Source organism: Dipodomys ordii, unplaced genomic scaffold (genome assembly GCF_000151885.1).
Source record: "Dipodomys ordii isolate 6190 unplaced genomic scaffold, Dord_2.0 Scaffold63, whole genome shotgun sequence".
In the NCBI taxonomy this organism is placed as follows: Eukaryota; Metazoa; Chordata; class Mammalia; order Rodentia; family Heteromyidae; genus Dipodomys; species Dipodomys ordii.
In genome coordinates, this window is record NW_012267279.1 from 9,773,541 (window position 1) to 9,801,466 (window position 27,926).

The 27,926-nt window shown below is 47.3% G+C and overlaps 1 protein-coding gene across 1 annotated transcript; it reads left to right on the top strand.

The window, feature by feature from the left end:
* Atp6v1b1 (ATPase, H+ transporting, lysosomal 56/58kDa, V1 subunit B1) lies at window positions 1–27,926 on the top strand. The gene is made up of 14 exons (XM_013022561.1): window positions 1–141; window positions 6,771–6,826; window positions 19,893–19,991; window positions 20,185–20,278; window positions 20,808–20,885; window positions 21,771–21,910; window positions 22,801–22,902; window positions 23,461–23,558; window positions 24,592–24,715; window positions 24,913–25,063; window positions 25,310–25,392; window positions 27,170–27,274; window positions 27,461–27,590; window positions 27,666–27,926. The coding sequence occupies exons 1-14, from the start codon at window positions 24–26 to the stop codon at window positions 27,827–27,829; spliced, it is 1,542 nt and encodes a 513-aa protein (XP_012878015.1). The 5' UTR covers window positions 1–23; the 3' UTR covers window positions 27,830–27,926.

Below are 27,926 nucleotides of genomic sequence, written 5' to 3' on the forward strand. Positions count from 1 at the left end.
TGAGTCTCAGACTACTGCTTGCCATGGCCACGAAGGTAGACAGCAGGCCAGGGGGCCTCCCTGGCAGTAGCTGTGACGTAGGCATGGCTCGAGAGCATACGCAAGCCGTCACTCGCAACTACATCACCCACCCCCGCATCAGTGAGTATGAGAGACCAGCCGTGAGCTTGGGGTGGGAGGCTGGGACTCACACTTCTTGCCCCAGGAAAAAAAGGAGACCTGAGGTGACCAGAGGGCTCTGGGACCACCTGTACAATAGCCACCCTAGCAGCTGGAAGGATGGAGCTCTCAGCCTGGGCTGAGAAAGCTTCAATGAACTTCCATAGAGTGAAAGAGTGTATGTGTGCATGCTCTGAGTGTGCATGAGTGTGTGTGTCCGTATGTGAGAGGAATATGCACCAGAACACGTAACATGAGGAAGAATCTGATCAAATGTGGTGCTGTGTGGGACAGTGAAGAACACATGAGTGTTCTTGGCATGTTCTTGGTGCCCTGTGTGCCAATGGCTGCCGGTGATATGTGAGGACAGAAAGGATGTCTGTGGGCAGCAGTGGGTACAGGCACTGCCCTTGGGGAGAGGAAGTATATATACAAAGGGTGAAGCGGGGGGGGGGGATGTCCAGTGTGCTTGGGTGTGTGTGTATTCAAGGGGAGTCCATTTGAGCTACTGGTCAGACAATATTGCATGTCTAAGCAGTGTGTATGTGTGTGCATGTGGGTGCTTGTATGGGTGTGTGTAAAATTGGGATAAGAGTATGTGTATGTAAGTGTCGGAGCACCTATATGTTTACAATGTAATGTGTAGGTACACCTATATGCACCCCCTGTGTGTTGCTTCTGCACTTGTTCTGCAGGGGTGGTCCAAGGCCAGATGTTTGGGGGCAGAGACCAAGAAATCATGCCAATGTCTAGAAGACTAAAGGGAGGGGAAGTATCCCTCTGTGTCTCCTTGATCAAGGTCACTCTGGCCTGGTTAATTCTGATGGCCCAGTTCACTGGAGTAAACCAGCCCGACCAGCCCTTGCTAAGCAGAGCCAGAGGCTCCTAATGGGGTTTGGGGGTGAGAGGGGGTGGATCTGACATAGCCACTCCTATTTCCTGCCTCCCATAGAGGGGGGTGAACATTGAGGGGAACACAGAGCACCCAGCAAGCTGGCCCAAGCAGAAGGAAGGAAAGACATGGGTGTGCGTGCAGCTCTGCTGAAACTGAGACAGGCACAGGAAGGCAGAGCAAATTCCAGTAGAGAAAAATGAGACGGGTGTGGGGGTGTGGGGGAGGGAATTGGGGAAGGTTGGACTGGGTTTTTCAAGGAAACCCAGGCCACAGGCCCTATTTTGTACAGCGGGGGTGGGGGGGGAGAGGTCTGGACACCCCACCAAGAATATTCTGGGGTCATCAAGTCCCAGTAATAAGTACTCACGGAGTTGGGGAGACCCTATTGTATCCAGAGCTCAGGCCTGGAGTGGGAGCTGGGAGGCTGACCCCTATGATAACTGACCCTTCAGGCCAGCTGTTGCACCCGTGGGCATGGGAGAGTGGCATAGGGTGGGAGGGGCAGTGGTCTGGACCTACAGGTTCTGCCTTCCTTCTTCTGGAATGTACCCTAGCTGGGATCCAGCCTACACCACCTCACTGGCCCACCTCTTCCTCCAGGCAGAGTGCTCAGGCCAGGAGCAGCCTCCAGCCAGTTCTTCCCATCCAGCTTCCTATTTACAGTCAACTCCCTGGATGCTGACCCCAGCTGGAACTGGTGGGGGGAGCCCGGAGGGCAGGGGTTTGAGTGGCCCCAACCCTCTCATTTGCAGGCCTCTTGTATGGAGGCTTCAAGTGATGGCTCCATGTGGTCCCCATCCCGGCCAATGAGTGTACCCTCCACAGAGCAAAGGTCAGGGGGCGAGACTTCACACTCTGCCCCCTCCGGTGCCCTTCCCTTGCTTAGTATCCCCACAGCCCTTGGGGATACCTACCCTTGGCTTCCCCACGTAACTTCTTCTCTGTCCAACTCAGGTAATTGTGGGACAGGCATGGAACCAGGTTGGGTCTGGAGCCCCCCACCCTCCTCTCCCCAAGAACTATTTTACACTCTTCAGCATAAAAGGAGACTAATGTCCCTTTCTGATCTCTTGCCTTATATTCTCTGCCATCCTGGGAGTCTTAAACACTCCCCGAGGCTGAGAAATCCAGAGACCGAACCCAGGAGGCCTGCTGAGGGATCAGTGGGCCCAGGGCCCCAGGCTAGTTTGGGTGGAAGTGAGCCCTGAGCAGCTTGAGAACTCTGTTACTCCCAGAGAAGGTGGACTCATCTTAACAGAGGCTGGAAGAACCATGTCACCCCTGTGGCTGAGAGAGAGGAGTGGCCAGAAAGGAGGAGCAGCACAGAATTAAAATGGAGGATGGCTCAATAAATAGCCATCCTGGAAAAGAAAGGTTCCCTTTGTTCCCATGAGGTTCCCTCCGGGGATTGGCCCAATTGGGAGAAGGTGCTTGGAGCCTCATTTCATGGCTGGAGCAAGGTTGCTGGACTGAGGGAGATGAGGAAACTGGCAGCCTGGTTGGAAGCAGGGAGCCAAGGCAGATTTTCTAGGGGCTGGATCCCATGCCACTGGCTTTGCTGTCCTGCCAGTTGCCTAAACTGAAAGGAGAGGAAGCTCCAGGACAGTCCCCATCAGCAGAATCATGGGCTGATTCGAAGACCCCCAGCTTCCAGTGCCTGCCCTCCTTCCCCTAATCCTTCCAGCTGAGAGGAGGTTGAGGACCTGCTGCCCCCAGCTCACCCCCACCCTGGCCTCACGCAGGGGCGCCTGCTCCCAGACGCTGCAGGTGTGGCTGGGCCAGCGCTAATTAGTGGGCCTTGCTGGAGCCCTGCTGGGTCTTTGACAGGGAAGGCGGCCCGGAGGTGGGGGTAGGGAGGGCTTCGCCAGCCAGCAGCCCAAAGCACAACCCAAAGTGTCAGCTAGGACAATGGAGAGGGGGTGGACAGAGCAGCTGGGAGGAGTGTCTGCTAAGTCTGGAGAAAGCCCATTGAGGGAGTGCCCTTCAGGTCATTTGCCCAACTCTCTGCAGACAGCTCCGCACCCTCCCTTCCCTCTCTAGGGTCAAGGGGGACATCCTGGGGGCTGGGCAGTGACCATCGTTCCTTAAGACCACAAGATACTGCCCTGAATTACATAGGAGAAATCAGCCAAGTTTTGGAGCTTCAGTTTGCCTCTCCATGCAATGGACACACCAGGTCAGAGTTCTACAACCAATAGAACTATCTGTGTCTAGCTAGGTTGGATAAATAATCAACCTGTGTCAATTAGCTGACTGTGTCTGTTCCTCTAGGGTACCAGTCTGTGGTGCTAAGGAGTCTTAGGAGAGAGGATAGGGAAGAGAGGCTGCAAGAGACAGTTTGGGATGAGGCCTTATGTATGTGAACAGTCCAGTGCTGAGCCCAACAGGGGCATTTCTGCAATGAAGGCTCCAGACTGTGGAGCAATGGCCTCTTCCAGCCACTCTGAGTCCTCACTAGAGCTGGGCACTGGGCAGCTGAAGCTGGGGAAAGCAGCTCACACAAGAGCGCCTCCTGCTGGCCACTGTGTGATCTGGGCTGGTGGAAGCATCGACCTCCCATCCTAACTTGCGTTTAGCAGAGCCTGGCCACAGGCACCAGTCAGCAGCCCTTGGGCTCCTGCAGGAAAGAGCAGCTCCTTTTCCTCCTGAGGAAAGGGTGTGGATCCTTTAATCCCATAACCTCCACCACCTCCTCCCTTGTCCTCCCTCTGGGGAGACTTGCTGGGCTCTGGGTGAACTGGGATTTCATGTGACAAAGGCTGGGAAGTAGAGGTGCAGCCATGAGTGAAGGGGGAAAGTTGAAAGACCTGTCTCCCTTGGCGGTGAAATTGGAAGTGATTTCCTGGGGCCCCTTCCCCTCCCACAGGGCCCTCACTTTGGCCCACCCACCCTGTGTCTTTTTACCCAGGTTCACTGCTTTCTTCCTCCACCTCCCCTTTCTTCTCCTCTGGCTGGAGTTTTCTCCATGAGGCCTGCAAAATACCAGCTCTTTGTGATGCTTTAAAACATGCAGGTCTCTCCTGTGCTAACCTAATCCTGCTTCTGATTCTCTCTGTGCCAGGCTCACCTGCAGAATCTTCAAAATCCAGGCAATTTGATCAAAATACCATGTATGTAGGCAGGAGGGAATAGATGGAGCCTGGTGATTCCCCCCTCCCCACCTTGAGACTTGGGGATGCCCAGTCTCTGTCAGCCACGCCGCCACACCGGAGGTCTACCAGGGCCTGCCACCTCCCCTAGCACTATGCATGATCTTCATCTCTCCCACCTCTCTGTCACAGAGTAGGCAAGAACTAGCAGTGTGGCTCCCTAGGCTGGCCAACGGGATCCTCATTTGGTTTGGGGGCCAGGAAGGAGGGGGCCACGGATTCTGATGGGATTTAGTGAAGTTAACAGAGGGAATCAGCCAATGCCTTCCGTAAGTCTTCCCACAAGTGTTTCTTGAATGCTTTCCACAGAACACAGCTGGTGCTGTGTTCTGGGAGGCAGGTATGACGGTAAGCTCCACAGCAGATCTCTTGACGTCTTCCAGCACTGAAGCCAGCCTGTGTGTGTCATAGGCCGTGCACCAAATGAGAGGTCCTTTCACCTCTGAGCTGCTCTCTCTGTTTCCTGTCCCCTGACCCCAGCACCCTCGCTCTGCATGGAGAACTCTCCTGAAGCAGGGAGCTCTAGAATGGCCTTTCCCTCCAAGTTTCTTTCTGGAGCACCTAGTCTTGTCCCAGGCCCATCTCTCAGTCTTCCTGTTCTTTCTCTTCTTAGCACCTTCTGCTATTTTTTTCAGATTGAAAGCTCCAAATTCGATTTATCACTTTTATTTCATGCAATAGATTTGAGCAAAGTGCCTGAAGACAGGAAGAGAGGAGGAGGGAAGAAGGAAAGCAGATCCCAGGAGGGAAAGAGAAGTGAGAAAATAGAAACTGTAGGATGTTACAGAGGGATATGGAGGGGGGGTGTCTTCCATGGAGCCTGAGGAGGAGAGAGGCCTCCCCAGAAGAGAAAAATGCACCCAGCCTCAAGTGGCATGTCAGGGCCACCTTGGATGAATCCATTGGCTGACAATGGTGGCCTAGAAAGAAAGCAGGCCTTGGAAGCCAAGAGTGGAAGGGGTTGAGACTAGGGTAGGAGGTGGGGAAGAGAAGAAAATTGTTAGAGACCAGCCAAAAGGTCTGGTCTCTAAAGCCAGCTAAGAGGTTTTGGAGGATAAGGGATATAAGAACCCTGAGTGGGAAAGACTTTGATGCAGGGGACGGACTTGCCTAAGACAAAGGTGGGGCCGCCTCCCTGGGAATCCAGAGGAAGGGGAGAGGGAGGCTGTGAGTACTGGGTCTGTAGTGAGATACTCAGGCAAGGAACATCTCCCCATGCTCTCCTTGGGCCCTGAATTTTGCAAACAGTCCTCACACTTGTCAGTCCTCATAAAGCTCTGTGCAGGGGTCATCTTTCCTAGTCTGGCTTCATGTTCCACATCCTGTAAAAGAAGCTTAGATCAGACAAAAGTAAGGGGTTGGGCTGCAGAGGTCCTGGCCAAGAAGGGTGTGAGTTCCTGTTGGGACAGAGTGGCTTGGGGCCAGGTATGCTCAGAAGCAGAAGAATGAGAGAGCTATTGAACCAGTATGGGCTCATGGGAAGCCAAGATGGGGACCCAGCTCCATCTCTACCATAAGCTGACCCTGGGCCAGGCTAGTGCTCATTTTCCTTCCCTTCCTTCTGTGGTGTTACATCTGTAGAAGGACCCAGCTCCTCCCAGTACCCTGCCCATCTCCCCTTTGTAAATTCCATTGTCTTAGTTGTATTGTTGGTAAGCTACAAACCCCCAGGGAAAGACTAGGGGATCCCAATGCTACAGGCTAAGGGCCATGCCAATTCTCTCAGCTAGTCCCTGGCAGAACCAGAGCTAGGCTTCTTGGCTGCCAACCTATGGCTGCCTCTCACAGAGCAATGTTTCTTGATATCTAAGCTAATCCAACACTGTAAGCTGAGCTCATTCTCATTTGTGCATCTCTCCAGGCACTGGATCTGTGGACATTTCTTCCTCCTTCCTTTTCACTCCCTCCCTTCTCTTCTCCTTACCGGGAAAACCCAGTGAGCCAGGGAGTCTGGGAGCCTCCTCACCACTGCCTGACCAGGGCCTGGTGGTGACAACAGAGGCCCTGTTGGTGTATTCATCCCCTATGGTACCTGATGAGTGCACAGGGGGGAAGGAGGATCTGGAGAGGGGCAGAAGAGGGACTTGGCCACATCTGAAACCAACAAGCTTTTAGGAAATATAAGTCAGAGAGGCCTTGGTGGGGTGGAGGGTGGGGGATGTGCTGAGGCCAAAGGGGAAACCACATGAAGAGGAAAAGGGCCTCAGCAGGGCTAGGGAGGTCTCTGAGGAGGCCTCTGCCCTTGCCCACCCTCCCCCAGCCTCCTGCAGGTGTCCAGAGGCAGCAGGGGCCCTGCAGGCAGGGGCATGACCCTTACAGCAATGGTGACTGGCCCTGTCACAGCTAATGACCCTGATGGCCCAAACTAGGGAGGAGGTAGGGGTGGGTAGAGGGAGGAATGGCAAATGGCAGAGGATACCTCTCTCTCTCTCTCTTTCTCTCTCTGGTGTGTGTGTGTGTGTGTGTGTGTGTGTGTGTATGTGTGCGCGTGCACATGTGCTCTGGAGTCAGAACTGGGAGGGGTGTATGTAATAGGTGAGACCCTCATTACCGTTCCAATCCTCCAGCCTACAGGACCGTGTGCAGTGTCAATGGGCCTCTGGTGGTGCTGGACCAGGTCAAGGTAAGACTCTTGAGCCACTTTCCTAGTACTAAGGCTGAATTCCAAGACCCCCACTCCTCATAGGATTTCTCCTAACTGCCTTCCCCTAGGTAGCCCACAAGGACTGTCTCGATCTTCCTGGCCCCATTCTCATCTTCCACTTCAAAATTCTCCTGCCCTGCCTATGCCCCCAGGTAACCAAAGTTTCCCCTTTCTGATTCTGTGGATGGTGAAGGCCTGTAAAAACCACAAATAGCCAGGCACTGGCAGCTCATGCCTATAATCTTATTCAGGATAATGAGATTTGAGGATTGTGGTTCAAAGCCAGCCTAGGCAGGAAAGTCTGAGACTCTTATCTCCAATTAACCATCAAAAAGTCTGAAGTGGAGATGTAATTGAAGCAGTAGAGCATTAGCCTTGAGCACAAACACTAAGGGACAGTGCCCAGGCCCTAAGTTCAAGCTGCACACACACACATACACACACATCATTGTAGATCAATAGTTCTGGGTCTTGGGAAATGTGCTTCTTCCCTGATGGGTGGGCTAACCTGGTCTAATTGTGCCTCATTTAGAGGGTATTACTTGTGCCTGACTTCCTTGACAGCTGGGCTCTTGCCGGCAAGAAGAGGCTAAGGCTGGTCTACTTCTCAGGAGCTTGGTGGCCTTTGGACCGTCTCAGTGTCAGAGCCAGCCCTTTGGGTGGGAAGTGAGGGCCAGTGGGATAGAGGCTACCCTCCCCACCCTCGGGAACTGCAAAGACTGGCAGACACCAGCAGGATTCCCAGTGAAGTGGAGTGATTAGGGGCCTGGCAGAGGTCAAAGTGATCTTCAGCACACTGCTTTTCTTCTTCAGTCAACTGATTCCCAAACCCAGACCTCCCACCTCATCCCCAGCAAACCAGAACTGGTGCCACTCTTGAACTCTCTCATCCTGGAACCCATTCTGCCAGTGCCCACGTTTCACCAGTTCCATCTCTCTCAGCAATACTTGCCATGGCACTGGCCAGTGCGTCTCAATCTTGGGCCCTCCCATCCTCTCTCCACCTGCGGCATTCAGACCTGAGCTCTTGGACTTCTTCACCTCCAGCCCCTTCTCACAGGCCTCCTCTTGTGGTCTCCACTCTCTCTTTCTATTTAGAAATCCACCTGTCTCTGCCTACAGCTGCCTCATGATGCCCCTGGACTTTAGCACTTATTTTCCCCGCTGCCTTCTAGGCCACCCTAACCCTGTTCTATCTCTGACTTATCCTTGGGACTGAGAGCTCCCCTTCCCCTGGATGCCTCCCTTAGCCTCGTGGGCATCAGCCTTCCTCCTCTCCACTTTCTGTAGCCTTATTGACAATAAACATTTGAGGCTGTGGGTCATGAGCTTGTCACAAGTCTCTTCTCTGCTCCCTACATTGTGTCCTCCTATTGGGCACTGCATTTTATTTAATCCTTAGTTCCAGGACCCAAAAGACCAGGTTTTTAATGAACATCTAAATCATAATAGGTCCTGAGTTTACATTAGTTTAAAGGAAGGTGAATGACTTGAGATGAATGAATGGTTGAATAATGAATGAATATTAGCTTTTCTTGATATAGATCATAGCAAAACGTTATCACTAGAACATAGATTCCCAATTTAGATGGACACTATTGTTTGGCTCAATAGTGTAAGAGATGTCATAGAAGGAATTGTGGTAGATAATAATTTGAGGGCATACTGGGGTCAAGGAGTCAGACTTTTTTTCCCCTGCTGGTAATGGGGCTCTCTCACTCACCACCCACACTTGCCAGGCAAGTGTTCTAGCATTTACCTAAGCCCTTGTTTTATCCCTAGTGTCTTTTTTTCCTATTTTCCCCCAGATAAGGTCTTCATCGGGGCTCAGCCTCAGACCTCTTGTTTGACTTTTGTCCTCCTCTATTCTCCCCATCTTCCTATCCATGCCTCCCCAGTAGCAGAACTTCTAGGCATGTAGCTCCACACCCAGCCCTGAAGAATCAGGCCTCTTGAGTTTTGTTTTTGTTTATTTTTAATATTTTTATTATTTAAATTATGACAAGGAACACAACACAATTTGATTTTTAGATCCAAATTGTCATAATAGGTATTGTAATTAATTATTACTATTAAAAAAGACAAGAAGTTGGTGGTTTGGTTTTGGTGGTACTGGCATTAGAATTCAGAGGCCTCGTTCTTGCTCAGCTTACTTGCTTGCTCAGCTGGCACTCTACCAGTTGAGCCATGCCTATAGTCCTGACTTTGGAGATGGAGTCCCTTCCCTGCCTGAGGTGAGTTCAACCTTGATCCTTTGTATTTCAGCCTCCTGTTATAGGTGTAAGCTGTCAGCTCCCAATTTTGTTCTTATATGAGATTCAACATTTGGCTTTTTAAAATTGGCGTATACAGTATGAACTTATTTGTGGGTGGTAGTATTATAATTCAACACATGTTTAGAATTAAAAATAATCAGATCAGAGTAGGTAATATTTCCATCTCCTAAGATATTATTATTCCTATGTATTAGGAACCTCTAAACTCTTCTGCACCCCTCTCCGCTGCTCCCCCTCTTCCAGAGGTCCTGCAAATCGTTACAATTCTACCTCTCCAGTGCCACCTTCTGTCCACATTGAATTACACGGGAAATTTATTCTTGTTTCAAATGGAAAATTAAATCATGTTAGAGAAAAAAAAATTGTCAATCAGAAGTTCTTCACCAAGAGAGTAAGGCTCTTGAATCACATGCAAACTAACATTTTATTTACTGTGGACATGTTTTATTCTTTCAGATTATACTGAAGAAAACAAACTGTTGAGCAATTTAACCAATATTTAGTGAGTACCTATTTATGAACAGCATTACAAATGACTTTTTTGAATATAAATAGGATATTGCTGTCAGAGGCAAGATAACCAACATTCTCAAACTCATCTAAATAAATCACAACAAAAGACTAATTTTGGAGTCAAACTAATACATTTGGAGGAGATTTTCTAGAGTCATCTGATTTTCTAGGGGTTGTGACTCCCAAAAGCATAGGATTAACCCTCTTAAGTCATGAGGTAGCCACATCCCAGCCCTGAGCTCACAAAAGTACACATAACATGCTCATTCATACACATAACAAATTCACATACACATATTCTTAGAAGCCCACACATTTCTACACACACACACACACACACACACACACACACACACACACACTCATACTAACACATTCTTATATGCCCATAGTCTCTCAAGCTCACACAGCAGTTACTAGCAAGCATTAAAGAGGGATCTGGAGGTTAGGCATCCAACTGCTTGGGGTAGGCTGGAGAGATTTCATGAAAGCATTAGTTTTCAAACTTAAACACACCTGTCAGAATCCCCAGAAGGGCTTACTAATATGCAGGCTTGGCTCCACCCAAAGTTCTGATGCAGCATGTCTGGGGTAGAGCCAAAGAGCAACAAATCCACAGGTGTTGCTGCCACTGGTCTGCAGACCACATGTTGAGAACCACTGATATAGATGATCTTCCATCTCCTGTGTTCCACTATTTAAACTGGTCCTTGTTGAAACGTGGACTAAGTACCCATCTTATCCACCAGATTTAATCCCAAATATCTCAGATTGCTTTCAAGGGACTGTACATCAGCCTGGAAGGTAATTTCTAAGAAGACCTTGTCTTGTAGGTAGATGAGGCCTTGGCCTCAACTCAGTCTTGGCAGGTTTGCTCAGAAATTCCTTGTCCTCCACAAGGACCCAGCAGCCTCCCTGCCTATGTCCTGGCTGATGGAGAAGTCATTCTTTTCCTCTAGCAGAGGCGATGGCTTGCACTGAATCATCTCCTCTCCCTGAAATCTAGTAAGAGTAGCCAACAGTGAGAGCTGGTAGGATCAAGCTTACTCCATGTATACCTCGGTAATGGGACTTCTTGGTGTATAAGCCCACAATTGCTATAGGAATTGTCCCCCTGTGTCACTGCTATAACTAGCAATGAACAATATTTCTCCTACAGAGAGAGAGAGAGAGAGAGAGAGAAAGAGAGAAAGAGAGAGCTTGACTTTCTCTTCCTAAAGGATTCTAGATGGCAGGGATTGTTAGGATAGATAGTTCTTCTTATAGGCTATTTAGCCTATTCCAGGTTGAGGGCATGGCTCAAGTAATAGGGCACTTGTTAGGTCAAGGCCCTAAGTTCACACCCAATACTGTCAAAATTAAAAGTTCATTTTCTCTGACATCCTCCTTCAGGGACACACCATACATTACCCTTCTTTCTACCCACACAGAGATTTGCACTTGGTCTCACACCACTACTTAATTTTATTGAACCCACTCTCTGATTTCTTTTGAGCTCACTCTGGCCTATGTAATCCAGACATTTTCCTCCTAAAGTTAATAGCCCACATTCACATGCAGTGGGATGATAAATGAAGAAACCACTGGCTGCTTCAGATAGAGCACAGGCCCACAACAGAGAACTCATTCTCCCAATTCTTACTATCATTGCTCTTGGGCTCCCCCTTGTGGTTGAAAACCCAAGAAGGCTAGGTATTTGCCATGCCTAGGAGCCCGATTCCAGGGTGCGGGTCTCCTCTTACAGACATTAACCCTGTAGGGACTGCAGGTAGTTAGGACATCTTCCTGATTGCTTCTTCCTAGGACAAGAGGGACCCAAACTGGAGCTGGCATCAGTAAAGTCAGAGCTGCAGATGAGGGATCTTAGGTTTAATCCAGCAGGAGTGCTTTAGGAGAGTGGTCTTTACTCTGGAGACATTTTCTTGGGGAACTGGGCCATCTACCCTTTCCCCTAGTCTTTGGATACCACAGGCTATAATGATAGAAATGATGAGGATAGCTACCTACATTGCAATTACAAAATAATACACATTCCTGGTAACTAGTGGGATACAGAACAAACATATTTAATCACCTGTCCCTAGAACTTAACCTAAGCCCCTGAGATAACATGATCTCTGCTGAATGGGCTTAATATAGGTGAACACACATGTGCAGGGTACACATTGGTGCTGGTCCCTAGACACACATTGTTGATCATTTTCTTAGGTAGTAACATCGTGGGTTAAAGCACAGGTGTACTGTGGTTTATTCAGTAGTCTCAGCAGATTTTGCTACTAGAAATAGCAATGATATGAAGTATATCCCTTTTAAGTGGATTTTTATTACTAGAAGAGAGATCTTACAAAGCAGAATTGCTGGACCACATAGAGAGACTGTTATCTCCAATTAATAAGCAAAAAACCAGTTTGGATGTGTGGCTTAAGTGGTATAAAAAAAGTGGCTTAAGCTGAGCAAGCAAGCTAAGCAACTGAGAGGCCTTGAGTTCAAACTCCAGAACTGAAAATAAATAAATAAAACAAACAAATTTAGATGTGGGAGCTGGATATCAGTGGGCTGTGTCTGTAAACCTAGCTACTCAGAAAGCTGAGACCTGAATGACCAAGGTTTGAAGCCAGCACAGGTAGAGCTTTGAGACTCTATATCCAATTAACTAGCAAAAGGCAGGGCTGGAGGCATGGCTCTGGTAGAGTGCCAGTCTATCAAACATAATGCCTTGAATTCAAACCCAATACAACCACCACCAAAAAAAGTGTCTGGAGAGGTATTTCAGAGATAGAATGTATGCTTACCATACACAAAGCTGTAGATTTCATCCCAACTAGATAGATAGATAGATAGATGATAGATAGATAGATAGATAATTTGGAGAAGCTTTCTTGCTCAGAAGGGTTGCAGTTGGCTGGGAAGGTGCTCAGTGATAGAGTATTTGCCTTGCATGCATGAGGCCCTGGATTCAAGCACATAAGCAGAAAAAAAAAGCCAGAAGTTGTGCTGTGGCTCAAGTGGTAGATTGCTAGCCTTGAGCTGAAGAGCTGAGGGACAGTGCCCAGGCCCAGAGTTCAGGCCCACGATCGACAAAAAAAAAGCGGGGGCTGGGGGGTTGCAGTAACTCATCCACTCATGAGAATATTCTCATCCACTGCTGAGAATACTTCTTCCCACTCTGAATATATTCTCTCCTGTAATGTTGCACATCAACTATATGAATGTGAGTTCTGACTTCATTTAAATTCCCCTGATGACTAATGAAGATGATTATCTCTTTACATTCATATTTCTCTTCATTCTCCTTGAAATTTTTCCACATATGGACGCTTATATTCTGAGTTGTGGGGTTCCTTTTCATCCTCCATATCTGACTCTTTATGTGTCTTTGGCATACAGTTCTCTCAAATGTCTAGTTGTACTTTTTGTGTGTTGTGGATTCAAATTCTTTAGAGACACTTCTCATCTGCCAACTAGCTTGTTCAGGGGAAAAACAGGAAAGAGGGAAAGCTCTTACAGAAATTTTAGAATCTGCCTTGGCTTTACATTTATGGATTTTATATAGCTCTGGTATACTTGTGTTTATGATATAATTATCTTGAAACCCAGTTGTGTTGGTATATTTATGCAATAGATTCTTTTTCCACTGTGAGTTACCATAGCATGTAAAATCTGAGTTTTGTTCCTGAGCTCTCTCATCTGTTCCACTAGTCCATTGTCTACCTTCAAAAATACTGCTTTTTTAAAAAATTAGATAGTTTTATTATTTAATCAGGCAAAATCTCTATTTCTGATCTTTTCCATATCTGTTTTTGGCTATTCTCAGACATTATATGGACTTAAAGATCATTTTATTATATTCCAAAAGAAATAGTAATCTATGGAGGGTGTATTTATACACTTTTGAAAGAATTCATGTCTTTATGATAATAAGCCATTCTGCCTTGGAAGGAAATATTGTTCCCCATTTTGTACAACTTGTTTTATGCTCTTCAATAAGACTTTATTCTTTATTCTCTTTTGTATGTCTTTCTTTGTTATATTTATTACCATATATCTTATAGGCTTGGGCCCCATAAAATATGAGATCTATAAAATATTGGAAACTATATTTTTCTCTATTACCTCTCCTAAAGATTATGATTGGAATAGGGGGAAAACAACTGATTTTTATATATTTATAATGCATTCAGAATTCTCAAATCTGTGTGTGTGTGTGTATTTGTGTGTGTGGTTTTAAGCAGAGCTATTTTCAATGTTTCTAGATTTACAATCTCATCTACAAATAAAAGAGGTATGTCTTTTTTACATCAACATGCTTTTATTTTGAGACAATTTTGGATTTTTATTTGTTTTGTTTGTGGTATTTGAGATCTAACATCAAACCCAGGGCATCACACGTGCTAGGCAACTGGTCTGCCACTGAGCCACACCTTTAGCCCCAATTACTTCTGCTTTATGCAAAAATAAAAACAGTATCAGGACCATCCACATATACAATTGTTAACTTTTTATCCCCTTTGTTTTACCACTTGCTCTGTGTATGTATATAAATACATATATTTTTCTGAATCTCTCACATGTAAATTATGCCCCCAACATGTATTCCAAAGAACAAAGCTATACTCTTACACAGCCATAATAGAGTTACTAACTTCAGGAATTTACAAGTGATACAATACTCTTTGGGGGGGGGGTCCGGTCATGGGGCCTGAATTCTGGGCCTGGGCGCTGTCCCTCAGCTCTTCAGCTCAAGGATAGCGCTCTACCACTTGAGCCACAGCGCCACTTCCGGCTTTTTTTTTTTTGCTTATGTGGTGCTGAGGTATCGAACCCAGGGCCTCTGGCATGCAAGGCATGCGCTCTACCACTGAGCCACCTTCCTAGCCCCTTGATACAATACTCTTATCTACTGCCCATATTCTAATTCCTAATAAGGTCTTCACAGCATTTTCCCCTCCAGAACAGGATTTAACCTAGAGTTATGGGTTGTACTTGATCATCAATATTTTTCTATGATTTATGAATGCTTTCCTATAGCTTTTATTTGATTTTTCAAATAATATAGCCTCTTCCATTGCTATTCCTTAACATAGAATATTTCCACTTAAGTTTATTGGCATATTCAAATACTTTTTCTTATTGCATAAATTAAGACTTCTAAAACAATACTAACAATAGTGACATATATATATCTGTATTTCTGATGTATGGCAGAAATAAAAAGGGCTTTATCATTTCCCCATGTATACGGATGCTGATGCTGGTTTTGATAAACAGTGTTCAGGCAGTTGCTTCTTGTTCTTGTTTGGCATAGAACTATATTAGTCACAGCTGCTTTGGAAATGTTATCAAAAGCATTTCTGCTTCTATTCATATGAAGGGATTCTTCTATTCCAGGGTTTTTGTTGTTGTTGTGGACCAACCCCTTATTATTGTTGAGCATTTTTGTTGACCAACTCCTTATTATTATAAATTATGTCAAATGTTGACAAATTTCCTGATGATGATTGTTCCAGCCTTACATTATTGAAACAAACTCTACTTATTCACATGTTTGCAGCCTGATTAGATGAACAAATCGAATTTCTGCAGCCACTCTCTGCTCTTTTCTAGCTCTTTCTCAGCGCTTTCCTTCTCTTCTCTTTCCCAGCTCTCTCTTCTCTTTTCTAGCTCTTTCTCAGCTCTTTCCCAGGCCTCTCCCAGCCGCATGGAGGGCCATCGTGCGTGGTGCTGTTCTTACTCGGCTACCTCTTTTTAAAAACCTAACACTCTCTTTCCCAGGCCTTTTGCCAGCCGCGTGGAGTGCCAACCTTGCCTGGTCCCAGCAGGTCTACTGAATAAACCTACCCCTTACCTGAAAAAAAAAACAAAAAAGAATTTCTGCAGCCATATTTGTAAGAGAAATTAGTCTCTGGTTTTTGTAGAGTACTCTCTTTTTTGACTTGGGCATTGCAGAGCTTTTAAGCACATAGGTTTTTTTTGTTTTGTTTTGTTTTGTTTTTTGGGTCAAATCGTGGACCTGAAGTCTGGGCCTGGGCGCTGTCCCTCAGCTCTTCAGCTCAAGGCTAGCGCTCTACCACTTGAGCCACAGTGCCACTTCCGGCTTTTTTCTTTTTGCTTATGTGGTGCTGAGGAATTGAATCCAGGGCCTCATGCATGCAAGGCAAGCGCTGTACCACTGAGCCACCTTCCCAGCCCTTGTTTTGCTTTTTTACCAAATGAGTTTTTCTTAATGTTAATTTTACAAAGGGAAATTTCATTATAACATTTTCATATGTGCATATAATTTACTTTGATTATATCCATCCCTCTATTATATTTTTATCCACCCTCTGACTTTTCCCTTACTCTTTTTACATCCCTAATAGCCTTTCTTTTACCATTCTGTCCTTGCCTTTCCCCTGCCCCCACCCCCATATCCTACATAATAGAGAAAACATGCAATCCTTCTCTCCATGGGACTGGCTTACTTCTCTTAGCATCATGATCTCCACTTTCATCTATTTTTCCTGTAAATGATGGTTTTATTTCCTTTTAATATTGATTCCTTTTATTGTCCAGTGCTGTGCTTTATCGAACAGTGATGACAGGTATTCTTGTTTGCCTCCTAATTTTAAAGAGAAGGTTTTATACATCATGTCATTGAATAGGATATTTCATATTCATATTGAAAAATATATGTTCAAGGCTGGGAAGGTGGCTCAGTGGTAGAGTGCTTGACTTACATGCATGAAGCCTTGGGTTCGATTCTTCAGCATCACATAAGCAGAAAAAGCTGGAAGTGGTGCTGTGGCTCAAGTGGTAGAGCGCTAGCCTTGAGCTGAAGAGCTGAGGGACAGCATCCAGGCCCAGAGTTCAGACCCCATGACCAACAAAAAAAGTGTGTGTGTGTGTGTGTGTGTGTGTGTTCATGCATATTTTTTTTGAAAAAGTATCTGTAGGCTTCTTAAGGATACTCACTTGGTGATTAAGGAATTTCTCTTTTAGGAGGGGAACGGGAAATAGAGAAATGGGGGGATAAAGGGTGAACTAATTCGGTGGTGATTCTCATTAGATACTATGTTAGAAATGAACTATAAAACTTGATGGGGAGAGGAAAGGGAGGGAAAAAAACTGGGCGAAAAAGAGGGAGGGCATGACACTCTTCAAAAAGAAATGTACTCATTGCCTGACTTAGGTAACGGTAACCCTTCTGTATATCACCTTTAAAAGAAAAAGAAAAAGAAATTTCCCTTTTGTTCTTTGTTTTCAAAGAATAATTTTGATCTTTTTATATAATTATAGATAATTTTTAACTTCTTCCAAAAATTTTTTGAAATGGTCATAGCTTGGATCCCTTGCTCTATTAGTAAGTTGAACTAAAAAAAGTTGAACTATATCAATAGATTTTTCAAATATTAGATTAACCTTGAATTCCTTTAACAGTTTCAATTTGGTATTTTTTACTGTCTATTTGTGTCCTTTTTTCTTGTCCTGTAAGGTCTTTATGCATTTGCCAATGTTCATGGTTGTATTTTCAGTTCCTTTTTAAAAAAGTTAATTCTGGAGGCTGGGAAGGTGGCTCAGTGGTAGAGCGCTTGCCTTGCATGCATGAGGCCCTGGGTTCAAGTCCTCAGCACCACATAAGCAAAAAGAAAAAAGCTGGAAGTGGCGCGGTGGCTCAAGTGGTAGAGCGCTAGCCTTGAGCTGAAGAGCTGAGGGACAGTGCCCAGGCCCAGGGTTCAGGCCCCATGACCGGACCCAAAAAAAAAAAAAAAAGTTAATTCTGAGTTTTGAGTCACAGACTCAAAAATAGAAAAACGTGACATCTTCTTAATGTCTGCATTTTTAATTGTTATTATAAAGGTGATATACAAAATTTTTTTAATTTTATTATTTGGGTTTTTAACAATCTTTTTTACACATTACTGAATTTGGCTTGCTAATATTTAATGTGGGATTTCTACATCCATATTCATGAGTGAAACTACCTATAATTTCTCTATAACTATTTTTTTTTTTGGGTCCGGTCGTGGGGCCCGAACTGTGGGCCTGGGCGCTGTCCCTCAGCTCTTCAGCTCAAGGCTAGTGCTCTACCACTTGAGCCACCGCGCCACTTCCAGCTTTTTTCTTTTTTGCTTATGTGGTGCTGAGGTATCGAACCCAGGGCCTCAGGCATGCAAGGCAGGCGCTCTACCACTGAGCTACCTTCCCAGCCCCATCTATAACTATTTTATTTGGGTATAAGGTTATGCTTGCCTCATAAAATGAATTAACCTTTTCTTCTGGGGTTTTGAAGAGCTTAAGTAGATTTCAAATTATTTCCCCCTGGATTGCTAGAATTCACTTGTAGAGCTATGTGAGACTGGCACTTTTCTGTGGGGGTGAATTTTAACCTATTTATTCTATATCTTTGAACTATATAATCACTCTGACTTTCTATTAATTTTTCATTGGTTTTAGCTTGAGTCATATCATCCTAAAACTTTACTCATTTCATCTAAATTCTATATGCAGTATAAAGTTATTTATAATTCATTTTATTGTCTCTTCAATATATCAGTACAGCTCCAACAGTTATTTTATTCATGGCTTTCATTGTTTTCTTATGTTGTCTATTTGTATATTTTATTAGACTTTTCAAAGAACCAACTCAGAAGTGAGGAATTAGTATTTTTTATAGCTTTCCTTAGGTGTGGCTATAGACGATAGAGTTTAGGGGTTTCCCAGGGAGAAGTCTTACCTGCCTACCTGGTCTTCAAGTGACAGCCTGATGGGATTTTAAATTTAGTTACAATTCACATACCATAAATGTCACACTTTTCAAGTGAATATTACATTTTATGTATGCATTCATCAGCTGGCAGCTAATTTGATTGTTTCCACTTTTTCTTTTTTCCAGTCCTGGGGTTTCAACTTTGGTCCTGGGAGCTGTCCCTGACCTGAGTTTCTTTTGCTCAAGGCAAGCACTCTACTACTTGAGCCCCAGTGCCCCTTCTGGCTTTTTCTGAGTTGTCTACGGCCAATGAATGCGCCCAATCTTGTCTGAGTAAATTTTTGGAGATAAGAGTCTCAGGGAGTTTGCTACCCAGGCTGACTTGGAAACATGATCTTCAGGTATACAGGCATGAGCCAACAGCACCTGGCTTGTTTCCAGTTCTTTGCTACTATGACCATGCTGTGCCCATTCATGTACATGTATTTTTGTGTGTACGCGTGCATGTGTGTGTGTGTGTGTGTGTGTGTGTGTGTGTGTGTGTGTGTGTGTTGTGGTCCTGGGACTTGAACTTGGAGCCTTGGCACTGTCCCTTAGATTTTTTCCCCTCAAGGCTAGCACTCTACCACTGTAGCTACAACTCTACTTCCAACTTTTTTGGTGGTTAGTTGGAGATAGAGAGTCTCATGGACTTTCCTGCCTTGGCTGGCTTTGAATTGCAATCCTCAGAGCTCTGCCTCCTGAGTAGCTAGAATAACAAGCATGTGACACTGGTGCCTGTCCATTTTTATTTTCTTAATGTCTAATAATACTGAGTATCTTATCAGATGTCTATTGATCATTCATATATCTTCTTTGAAGAAATGTCTATCAATCATCCTCAAACCTTTTATCTGGCTGTAAGAGTTCTTTGCGTATTCTGGATATTCATCTGTTTTTTTTTCTTTTCCCTAATTTCCTGACGTGAATCAATACCAACCCCATGGCTGAGAAGAGTCCCTACATAGAGATATCAGAGAGCAGGGAGTCTTTCTCTTGGAGTTTGAACAAAGGAAAGCATTTTTTCAGTGTACTTCCCATTAACCAACAGAAGCACTGGGCCTTCCAGAAGACCTGGGTGCCCACAACAGCTATTCTATTTTATTAAGTTTTTATAAGGTGCCATGCTAACAGATTCATCTATATTATCTCACTTCTTGACTACAGTAGCCCTGTGTAGTAGATTTTCTTCTTACCCTCATTTTAAGGATGAGAAAACTAAGTCTCATGAATTAATGGCTTAAATACTTAATGAGTTGCTACAAATCACTAAGCAATTCGTGCAAGACCACACAGCTAAGTAAAAGAGCTCACATTTTAACCTGGTCTTTGACTCTAAATGCCTTGTTATACTCCCTCCTAAGCAGGATCCAAATGTCCCCATCCCAGCCCTTCAAGTTTATTTCTAAAAGTGTCCAGGCACAAGAACACAGATAGTAACTTGCAACTGGATCAAGAAAGAATGGAGGAGGTGGCTTGGGCTTTGCCTCTGGTCTTACTACCATCCTGGACTTCTCTCTTTCCCTGTCAGTTTGCACAGTATGCAGAGATTGTGAACTTCACCCTCCCGGATGGGACTCAGAGGAGTGGCCAAGTGCTTGAGGTGGCTGGGACCAAAGCCATTGTTCAGGTAGGTGGTGTCACGGAGCTCTGTTGGCCGAGTGAATACACAAATGAGCTCACAAAATTACCACACTCTCTTACAAGCAAGAAATTAACTACCTCCCTGTTGGCCTGCCCAAACCTGGGCACAAATAATGCCTGGAGTGGAGATCAATCTCTCCAGCAAGCCTTTATCAGAGGAACTATATCTTGTCCTCTAGGTGTTTGAAGGGACCTCTGGAATTGATGCCCAGAAGACAACTTGTGAATTCACAGGGGACATCTTACGGACTCCAGTGTCAGAGGACATGCTGGGTGAGGGACATGCTGGGCAGAGCCCTCTCGGCCCTTTACGTACCACATTGTATTGCTTGTTTGCATGCCTGTCTTACCTGTGTGCAATTTGAGGCCACAGGTGATATCTTCTCTCTTTGGTTCCCAACGCCAGCTCAGGGCGTGCCATACAGAAAATATTCAATGAGCAAAGCAAGTTCAATAAACTACAGATACAGCAGGTACCTTATTTGAGGTTAGACTGAATTGTGCATATCCCAAAAATTTATTTCAAGACCCACCTTGCCTGATAGTTCCCTCTTTGCAGCCCTAGAATCCTCCTACTAGAATCAGAGTCCTAGACCAAGACCTTGCCCATAAAGGTCTCCATGAGAAACATGAGGACTCTCAGGGTGACAGTTCCTATAGTCATCTTCCTGGGACAGACTCTGAGGAGGTGGGGACACAATGGGATGTTGGTGAGAGGATCCTGGTGGTGATGCAGGAGATGAGATCTGTGAGAGACCCAGGGCTGGCCCTGAACACATTCTACACCCCCTCTCACTCTCAGGTCGAGTTTTCAATGGCTCTGGCAAACCCATTGACAAAGGGCCAGTGGTCATGGCGGAGGAATTTCTGGACATCAATGGTGAGTGAGGGGAGGCTCTGGATGGATTATAGGACTTAGTCTCCAACCCTCCCCCCCCCATCATCTCTGTCATTCTACCCTTGGGAGTTCTACCTACACAAGTCAGAATGACTGACCAGTGATGGCCTTTGGGCTGGCTGATCAAACAAATAGATACAGTATAATGTCCGAGAAGCAAAGGCTTCTCTGTCGCTAGATCTACCACTGAAGCTGAACACTGCCCTCAGCATGCCACGTCTCACCCCTGTAAAATGTCACTGCATTGCGCAGTGTTCTGCATGTGCTCCCAAGACATCCCTGCCCACCTTTAGTTCCTGTGCCACCATGAAAGCTAAGGCTGACATGGTTTGCAGCAGCAGCAAAAGCCCCACCCAGGCTCTGAGACATCCTGAAGTTCTTCCTCTCAGTCCAACTCCCACCTCTCAGTCTATGGAGGGACTGACAGAGCCCTGTGGTTGCCTGTAGCTTGCCCAAGCCATCAGGAAGTTGATGCGAGAGCACAGAGCACACAACAGCTCAGAGAAGTGGTCTTTGAGTCACCCTTGGGTCTTCTGAACCCCACACAAGGGTCTGGGGTATGAAGAGAAAACTGTCTTAGCCCAAGGAACCGTCAGCCTGAGTTCCCACCACCAGCTTCCAAACTCTAAAGCGGCTCTGTCCAAGGTAGCACAGGTCCTGTCGCTGTTTAAACTTAAACCAATAGGAAAGAAGGCTTCATTTGGAAGCCACATTTCATATGGCAATAGCCACATGGCTAGGGCTATGCAACGTGGTGCAGACAGAGCACAGTTCTACCATGGCAGAAAGTTCTCTGGAGATGGGGCATGGGTGGGGAAGGAAGGGAAGGGCTACAACCCCTGAGCATCCATGGTTGCTCCTTTTTAGGCCAGCCCATCAATCCCCATGACCGCATCTACCCAGAGGAGATGATTCAGACAGGCCTCTCTCCCATTGATGTCATGAACAGCATTGCACGTGGTCAGAAGATCCCCATCTTCTCTGCAGCAGGGCTCCCTCACAATGAGGTGAGCTTGTGGGGTATAACCAAGGCGCAAGGACAAAGTGAAGGCCTAGGCTGCTGAGCCAACAAGCTGGGTTCCTATTGAGAACAGGAAGTGGGAATCACCAGCATCCAGACCAGCAGGCATCCCCTGGAAGTTCAGGGCTTCAGGACTACTTAAGACCTGGCATACAGCAAGTGTCACTGCTCCACAGCAGGACTTCCAACTGCCTTAAGTGAGTGGGTAACTCACTGGCTCAAGACAACACCTAAGTATCCCCTAGTGTCAAAAGCGCTGCCAGATGGGCTGCAGCCTCTCCCTGCTAGTTCTTGTGCTGCTCACTGCACCAGGCAGGAACAGCAGCTTCTTAGAGTAGCTGATGTGTCAAGGTTTCTAGTCAGTCTTTCCCCACCACGTCTGAGTGTGCCCCAGCTCACTCTCAAAATGGTGTTTGTGACCAGATGGCTAAGTGCCTCCATCCTTCCACACATCCACACACATATCCTGGTTTGGTACATGAGGTCTGCAAGCCCTCCTACTGCAGGCCCGGAGCAACTCTACACACAGAATCACAGCAGGCTGTGGGAGGTGCGGGTCTCAAAGGCTTAACTGCCCTGAGCCAACTTACTCAAAACCATACTCAGGAATTTGTTCTTGGGGACCATTCATTCCTCTGCCCTGCTCCTAGTGATGGGCACCTTCAGACATTTAGTAGGCATAGAACAGGCCACCCCATCTCCCCAAGAAAGGCTGTAGAGCCCAAGGAAGCCCCTTAACCTCTCTGAGTTTGGACACCCAAGGGCTTGGGGCAGTGGAGGGAGGATAGACTGGAGATTTCTGTCCATTCTCACTGGTGTTCTGTAGTGCTCTGGGCTTTGCTCTCATGGCCTCTCTCCTGACCCATTCTGCCACAGATTGCTGCCCAGATCTGCCGCCAGGCTGGGCTGGTGAAGAAATCCAAGGCAGTGCTTGATTATCATGAGGACAACTTCGCCATTGTCTTTGCAGCTATGGGGGTAAGGAGGCTGAGAGGACCTGCAAGTTCTGGAAGCTGTGATCAGGCAGGCCTATCTTGATCCCAGACCCTGGCACCACCTGATCAGAGTGGGGGGAGACACAGTCCTGCTTCTAGGTGACAATCCATCAAACTCCAGGCAAGTCTGGTGATAGAGATAAGAGCAAGAGCATGACCAAATCAGTTTGGTCACACAAGGCATCCCAAAGGCTATGACAGCCATATGATAAGGCCCAGTGTGGTCTGAAGGAGGAAACCATGGATCCTAGGGAGACAAGACAGCTGCAGGGAGGGGCTCTCAGAGGGCCTTTGGGGGAAGACAGAGAGTTGTAGGGAAAGCAGTTCATCAAAGAAGGGGGCAGTGATGCCACTGAGTAGAACTCAAGATGAAAAAGTCTACCTTCTCTAGAGGACCTGATCAAGCCTGAGTCACCCAGTGACTATTAACCCCAGCAACTGTTAGCCAGTCAATCCACAGGCTTTGAGGAGAGCTGGGCGGGGCTAGGCTTGCCCTCAGGCTGCAGGGTACTGCTTCTAACCCTCTCTGCTGTGTGCGCAGGTGAACATGGAGACAGCCAGGTTCTTCAAGTCAGACTTTGAGCAGAATGGAACCATGGGAAACGTCTGTCTCTTTCTGAACTTGGCCAATGACCCCACGTGAGCCCTCCCCATGCCCAGACTGCCCTCAGGGAGTAAGCCCTCTCTCCTTCCAAGACTCAAAGTCCAAAGGCTCAGGGTGACCCAGTACCACAACCATAAGCCAGACTTAGGAGAAAACATTGTGGTTGTACAGATGGGGGGTTGGAGGGGCACAGGGGGATGAGGCCTGGGAAGGGCTAAAGAAAGCCCACTGAGAGACACAGGCAGCCAGAGCATGGCCTTTCCTGCCACCTGTGGTGCCTCTGTTCCTCCCACAACCTACATGCAGCCACTGTTCTAAGGCAGGACCCCACCATCCTAGGGCCACTCCCAGAAAGTCACCGCTTTGCTGTTTCCTTAGAGAAATCACTGTTTTGAAAACTTAGTAGGAGTTGAAGATCTGGGTATCAGGTGCAAAATTAATTCCAATAAACTATCCTCAGTATTGAGGCTGCTGCAAAAACTAAGTAATACAATTGTAGAGGCCAAGATTTGGTTCCTACCAAGGATGGGAACCAAAAGCCCAAGCAAGTCTAGGGATTGAGAGTGGCTGAGTCAAAAGAAGGGTGCTCATAGGTGCTTCAGATGGGAAGGGTACACGAGTGTGCGCTGGGATCCGAGAGAAGACAAAGAGGGACCCAAACTCAGGGTGCCCTGGGCTAAGAGGGTACTAGAGCAGGTGCTTCTGCCCCAGGCCACTCATGAGGGTAACACATTAGAGTCCTTCACTTTCTCCCACCCCATCTGACAAGGCTACTCTCATCATGAAATAAATCTGGCCCTCTTAAGAAACTCCCATGCTGGCCTTGGCTCTGATCCCCTCTGTATGTTGGAGAGGTAGTAGCAAGGGGAATCAGATTTGCTAGCAAGTACCTGCTCCCTGGAAAATGGCCCAGACCTGGGGCTTGGAGGCAAGGGCCCAAGTTCTCCATACCTTGTTGCTATATGTGAACCAGTTTCCCAGTTCACCTTGCACTCTCCCTGGGCCTACATGGGGGCTCCAGGCCTAGACCTCCAAGATCTCTAAATTTTGGCCATGCCTTGCCTCCAGGATTGAGCGGATCATCACCCCACGCCTGGCACTAACCACTGCCGAATTCCTTGCCTACCAGTGTGAGAAGCACGTGCTGGTCATCTTGACGGACATGAGTTCCTACGCAGAAGCCTTGCGGGAGGTGAGCTGGCTGACAGTGTCAGGTCCATTGTTGTCTTCCTAGCCATCACAATCCAGGGGTTACCCTGAAGAAGAAGGGAGCTCACCTACTGCACCCTGCTGTTCCTCTCCATCCCTCCACTCCAGACATCCTTCTCCCCCTTCCCAGTCTCTACCTCTGATCTCCTGTCTTACTCTCAATGCCCATGGGTATTGCAGGTCTCAGCTGCCAGAGAGGAGGTGCCCGGCCGCAGAGGCTTCCCAGGATACATGTACACAGACCTGGCGACCATCTATGAGAGAGCAGGCCGCGTGGAGGGCCGAGGAGGATCCATCACACAGATACCCATCCTCACCATGCCCAATGATGGTAGCCTTCTTGCAGCCCCCAACCTCCAGAATCTTCCTTCCCTTTCTCACCCAGATGTGAGGGGAGGGAGAGGGAATGAGAGAGAAAGGGAGAGGACATGCTGTTTTGTGAGGCTGCACAGTAGCTTTGCCCCTTTTTCACACACACACACAACCCCCCCCCTCACAAGAGGGCTAAAATCCTAATGATCCTAAGTGGGCAGAAACCTAGACCCATCCTCATTAAGACCAGTGCATTTTCTTGTAGATATCACCCACCCCATCCCAGACTTGACAGGCTTCATCACAGAAGGACAGATCTACGTGGACAGACAGTTATATAACCGGCAGGTACTGCTCCCTCCCTCCCGCTTCTGTTCTCTTCTACAAATACAGTGCAGAGGGGCAATATGCACTTAGGAAAACTGATTACAGCTGGGTAGAATCCAGCCCATCTGTCATGGGACCCTGAGAAAACAATCTCATTTCTCTGGGCCTAGAATTGTTCTTTGATGACAAGGGAATGCTCACCAATACATTGTGGAAAATAAACTAAACTAGCAGACAAGAAACATCTGCTGCTAATTAGTAGATACTAAATAACAACATTTCCCTTCCTTTTCCAGTTATTTGCTTTGGTGAGCAGAAACCAATGGCTAAAACAAGTAAATTGTGAATAAAGGGCCACAGGGCTAGAAAATATTGATCCCATGCCAGGCAAGGTGGCACACACCTGTAACCCTAGCTATTTAGGAGGCTGAGATCTGAGGATCAAGATTTGAAGCCAGCCAGTCATGAAAGCTGGACATGGAGCTGTGGCTCAAGTGGTAGAGTGCTATCCTTTTTTTTTTTTTTTTTGGGTCCGGTCGTGGGGCCTGAACTCTGGGCCTGGGCGCTGTCCCTCAGCTCTTCAGCAAAAGGCTAGCGCACTTGAGCCACAGTGCCACTTCCGGCTTTTTTTCTTTTTGCTTATGTGGTGCTGAGGAATCGAACCCAGGGCCTCAGGCATGCAAGGCAAGTGCCACTGAGCCACCTTCCCAGCCCCTGAGTGCTATCCTTGTGCACAAAAGTTCAGGGACACACTCAGGCCTTGAGTTCAAACTCCAGGATTGGCACACACACACAGGTCTAAAAGGGCTAAAGGTTGTACTCAGGGGCAAGATGCAGAGGCTCACACCTCTAATCCCAGTTATACAGGAAAAAGACGTAGGAGGATTGTGGTTTGAGTATAGCCTGGAGGAAAAAGTGGAAAGAGGATTTAGGAAGATTGCAGATTGAGGACAGGACAGTCTGGGGTGGAGGGGGTGGGGAAGTTAGCAAGTACCCCTTTCTTTCAAAGAACACACCAAAGTGGGCGCTGATGGTTCTGGCCTGTAATCCTAGCTACTCAGGAGGCTGAGATCTGAGGATCACAGTTCAAAGCCAGCCTGGGCAGGAAAGTGACTCTTCAATTAACCACCAGCAAAACGAAAGTGGCACTGTGGCTCAAGTAGTAGAGCACTAACCTTGAGTTGAAGAGCTGAGGGACAACACCCAGGCCTAGAGTTCAAGTTCCACAACTGACAAAAACAAAACAAAAAGAGAACACATCAAGCATGGTGATCCACATTTGTAATCCTAGCTACTTGGGAAGCATATGTAAGATTAAGTAAGAGCTAACCAGAGCTAACAGTCTCTTGAGACTGTATCTGGAAGATTAAAACAAAAAGGATTAACATGTGGCTCAAGTGGTAGAGTGCCTGCCTAGCAAATATAAAACCGTGACTTGAACATCCCCATACTGCCAGAAAATAGAAAAAGAAAGCTACAACTTTACCCTCGAACAGCAGATTCTTTCTTTACCGCTAAGAAACATCAATCTGCTTTGTCCACATAATCAAATGGTTTGAAATAGTCTTTCACTAATGTTCACCCCATCTACAGTCCTGCCTAAGGCTACCACGTGGAGACTTCAAGCCCTAGAACCCGTGGGAAATAAAGAGAGGGGAGCGGGATCCCTCACCTCTTCCCAGATTCTTCTAGGAGTCTCCCCAGAACCAGGCACGGGGCGAGGGTGGGGATGACGAGCCAAAGGCCGGGACAGCACAGCTTGGGGCCGGCTGTCCACCACGCTCCTCCCCCGCTCCAGATCTACCCGCCCATCAACGTGCTCCCGTCCCTGTCAAGGCTGATGAAATCCGCCATTGGGGAGGGCATGACGAGGAAGGACCACGGCGACGTCTCTAACCAGTTGGTGAGGAGAGGGTCGGGTTTTCAGAAGCTGGAGATGAGTCCCGTGTGGACCCGATTCTGACGAAACTACTCAAAGGAGCTCGCTAGCACAGCCTGGGCGAGGGGGTGGGAGAAGGGGGCACCCGCTTCCCGATCAGCCCCTCCGATGGCCCCACCGGTCCCCTCTGTCCCCGTCCCCCTCCCTCAGTACGCCTGCTACGCCATCGGGAAGGACGTGCAGGCCATGAAGGCCGTGGTTGGGGAGGAAGCGCTCACCTCCGAAGACCTGCTCTACCTGGAATTCCTGCAGAAGTTCGAGAGGAACTTCATCAACCAGGGTGAGCCGCGCGTCCCCGCCCCGCCTTCCTCCCAGCCGCCCCACCCACCCCCTGACATTCCCGCTCGGCCCCCAGGTTCCTACGAGAACCGCTCGGTGTTCGAATCTCTGGACCTGGGCTGGAAGCTGCTGCGCATCTTCCCCAAGGAGATGCTGAAGCGCATCCCGCAGAGCGTGATCGAAGAGTTCTACTCCCGCGAGGGGCCTGCGCAGGACCCCGCGGCCGACACGGCGCTCTAGCCGGCGCGGTGCTCCTCCGCGAGGTCCGGGACCGAGCTCTCCCAGCCCTCCGGGACCTGCCGCCCGGATCCTCCATCTCCCCATCTCCCGCTCGCAC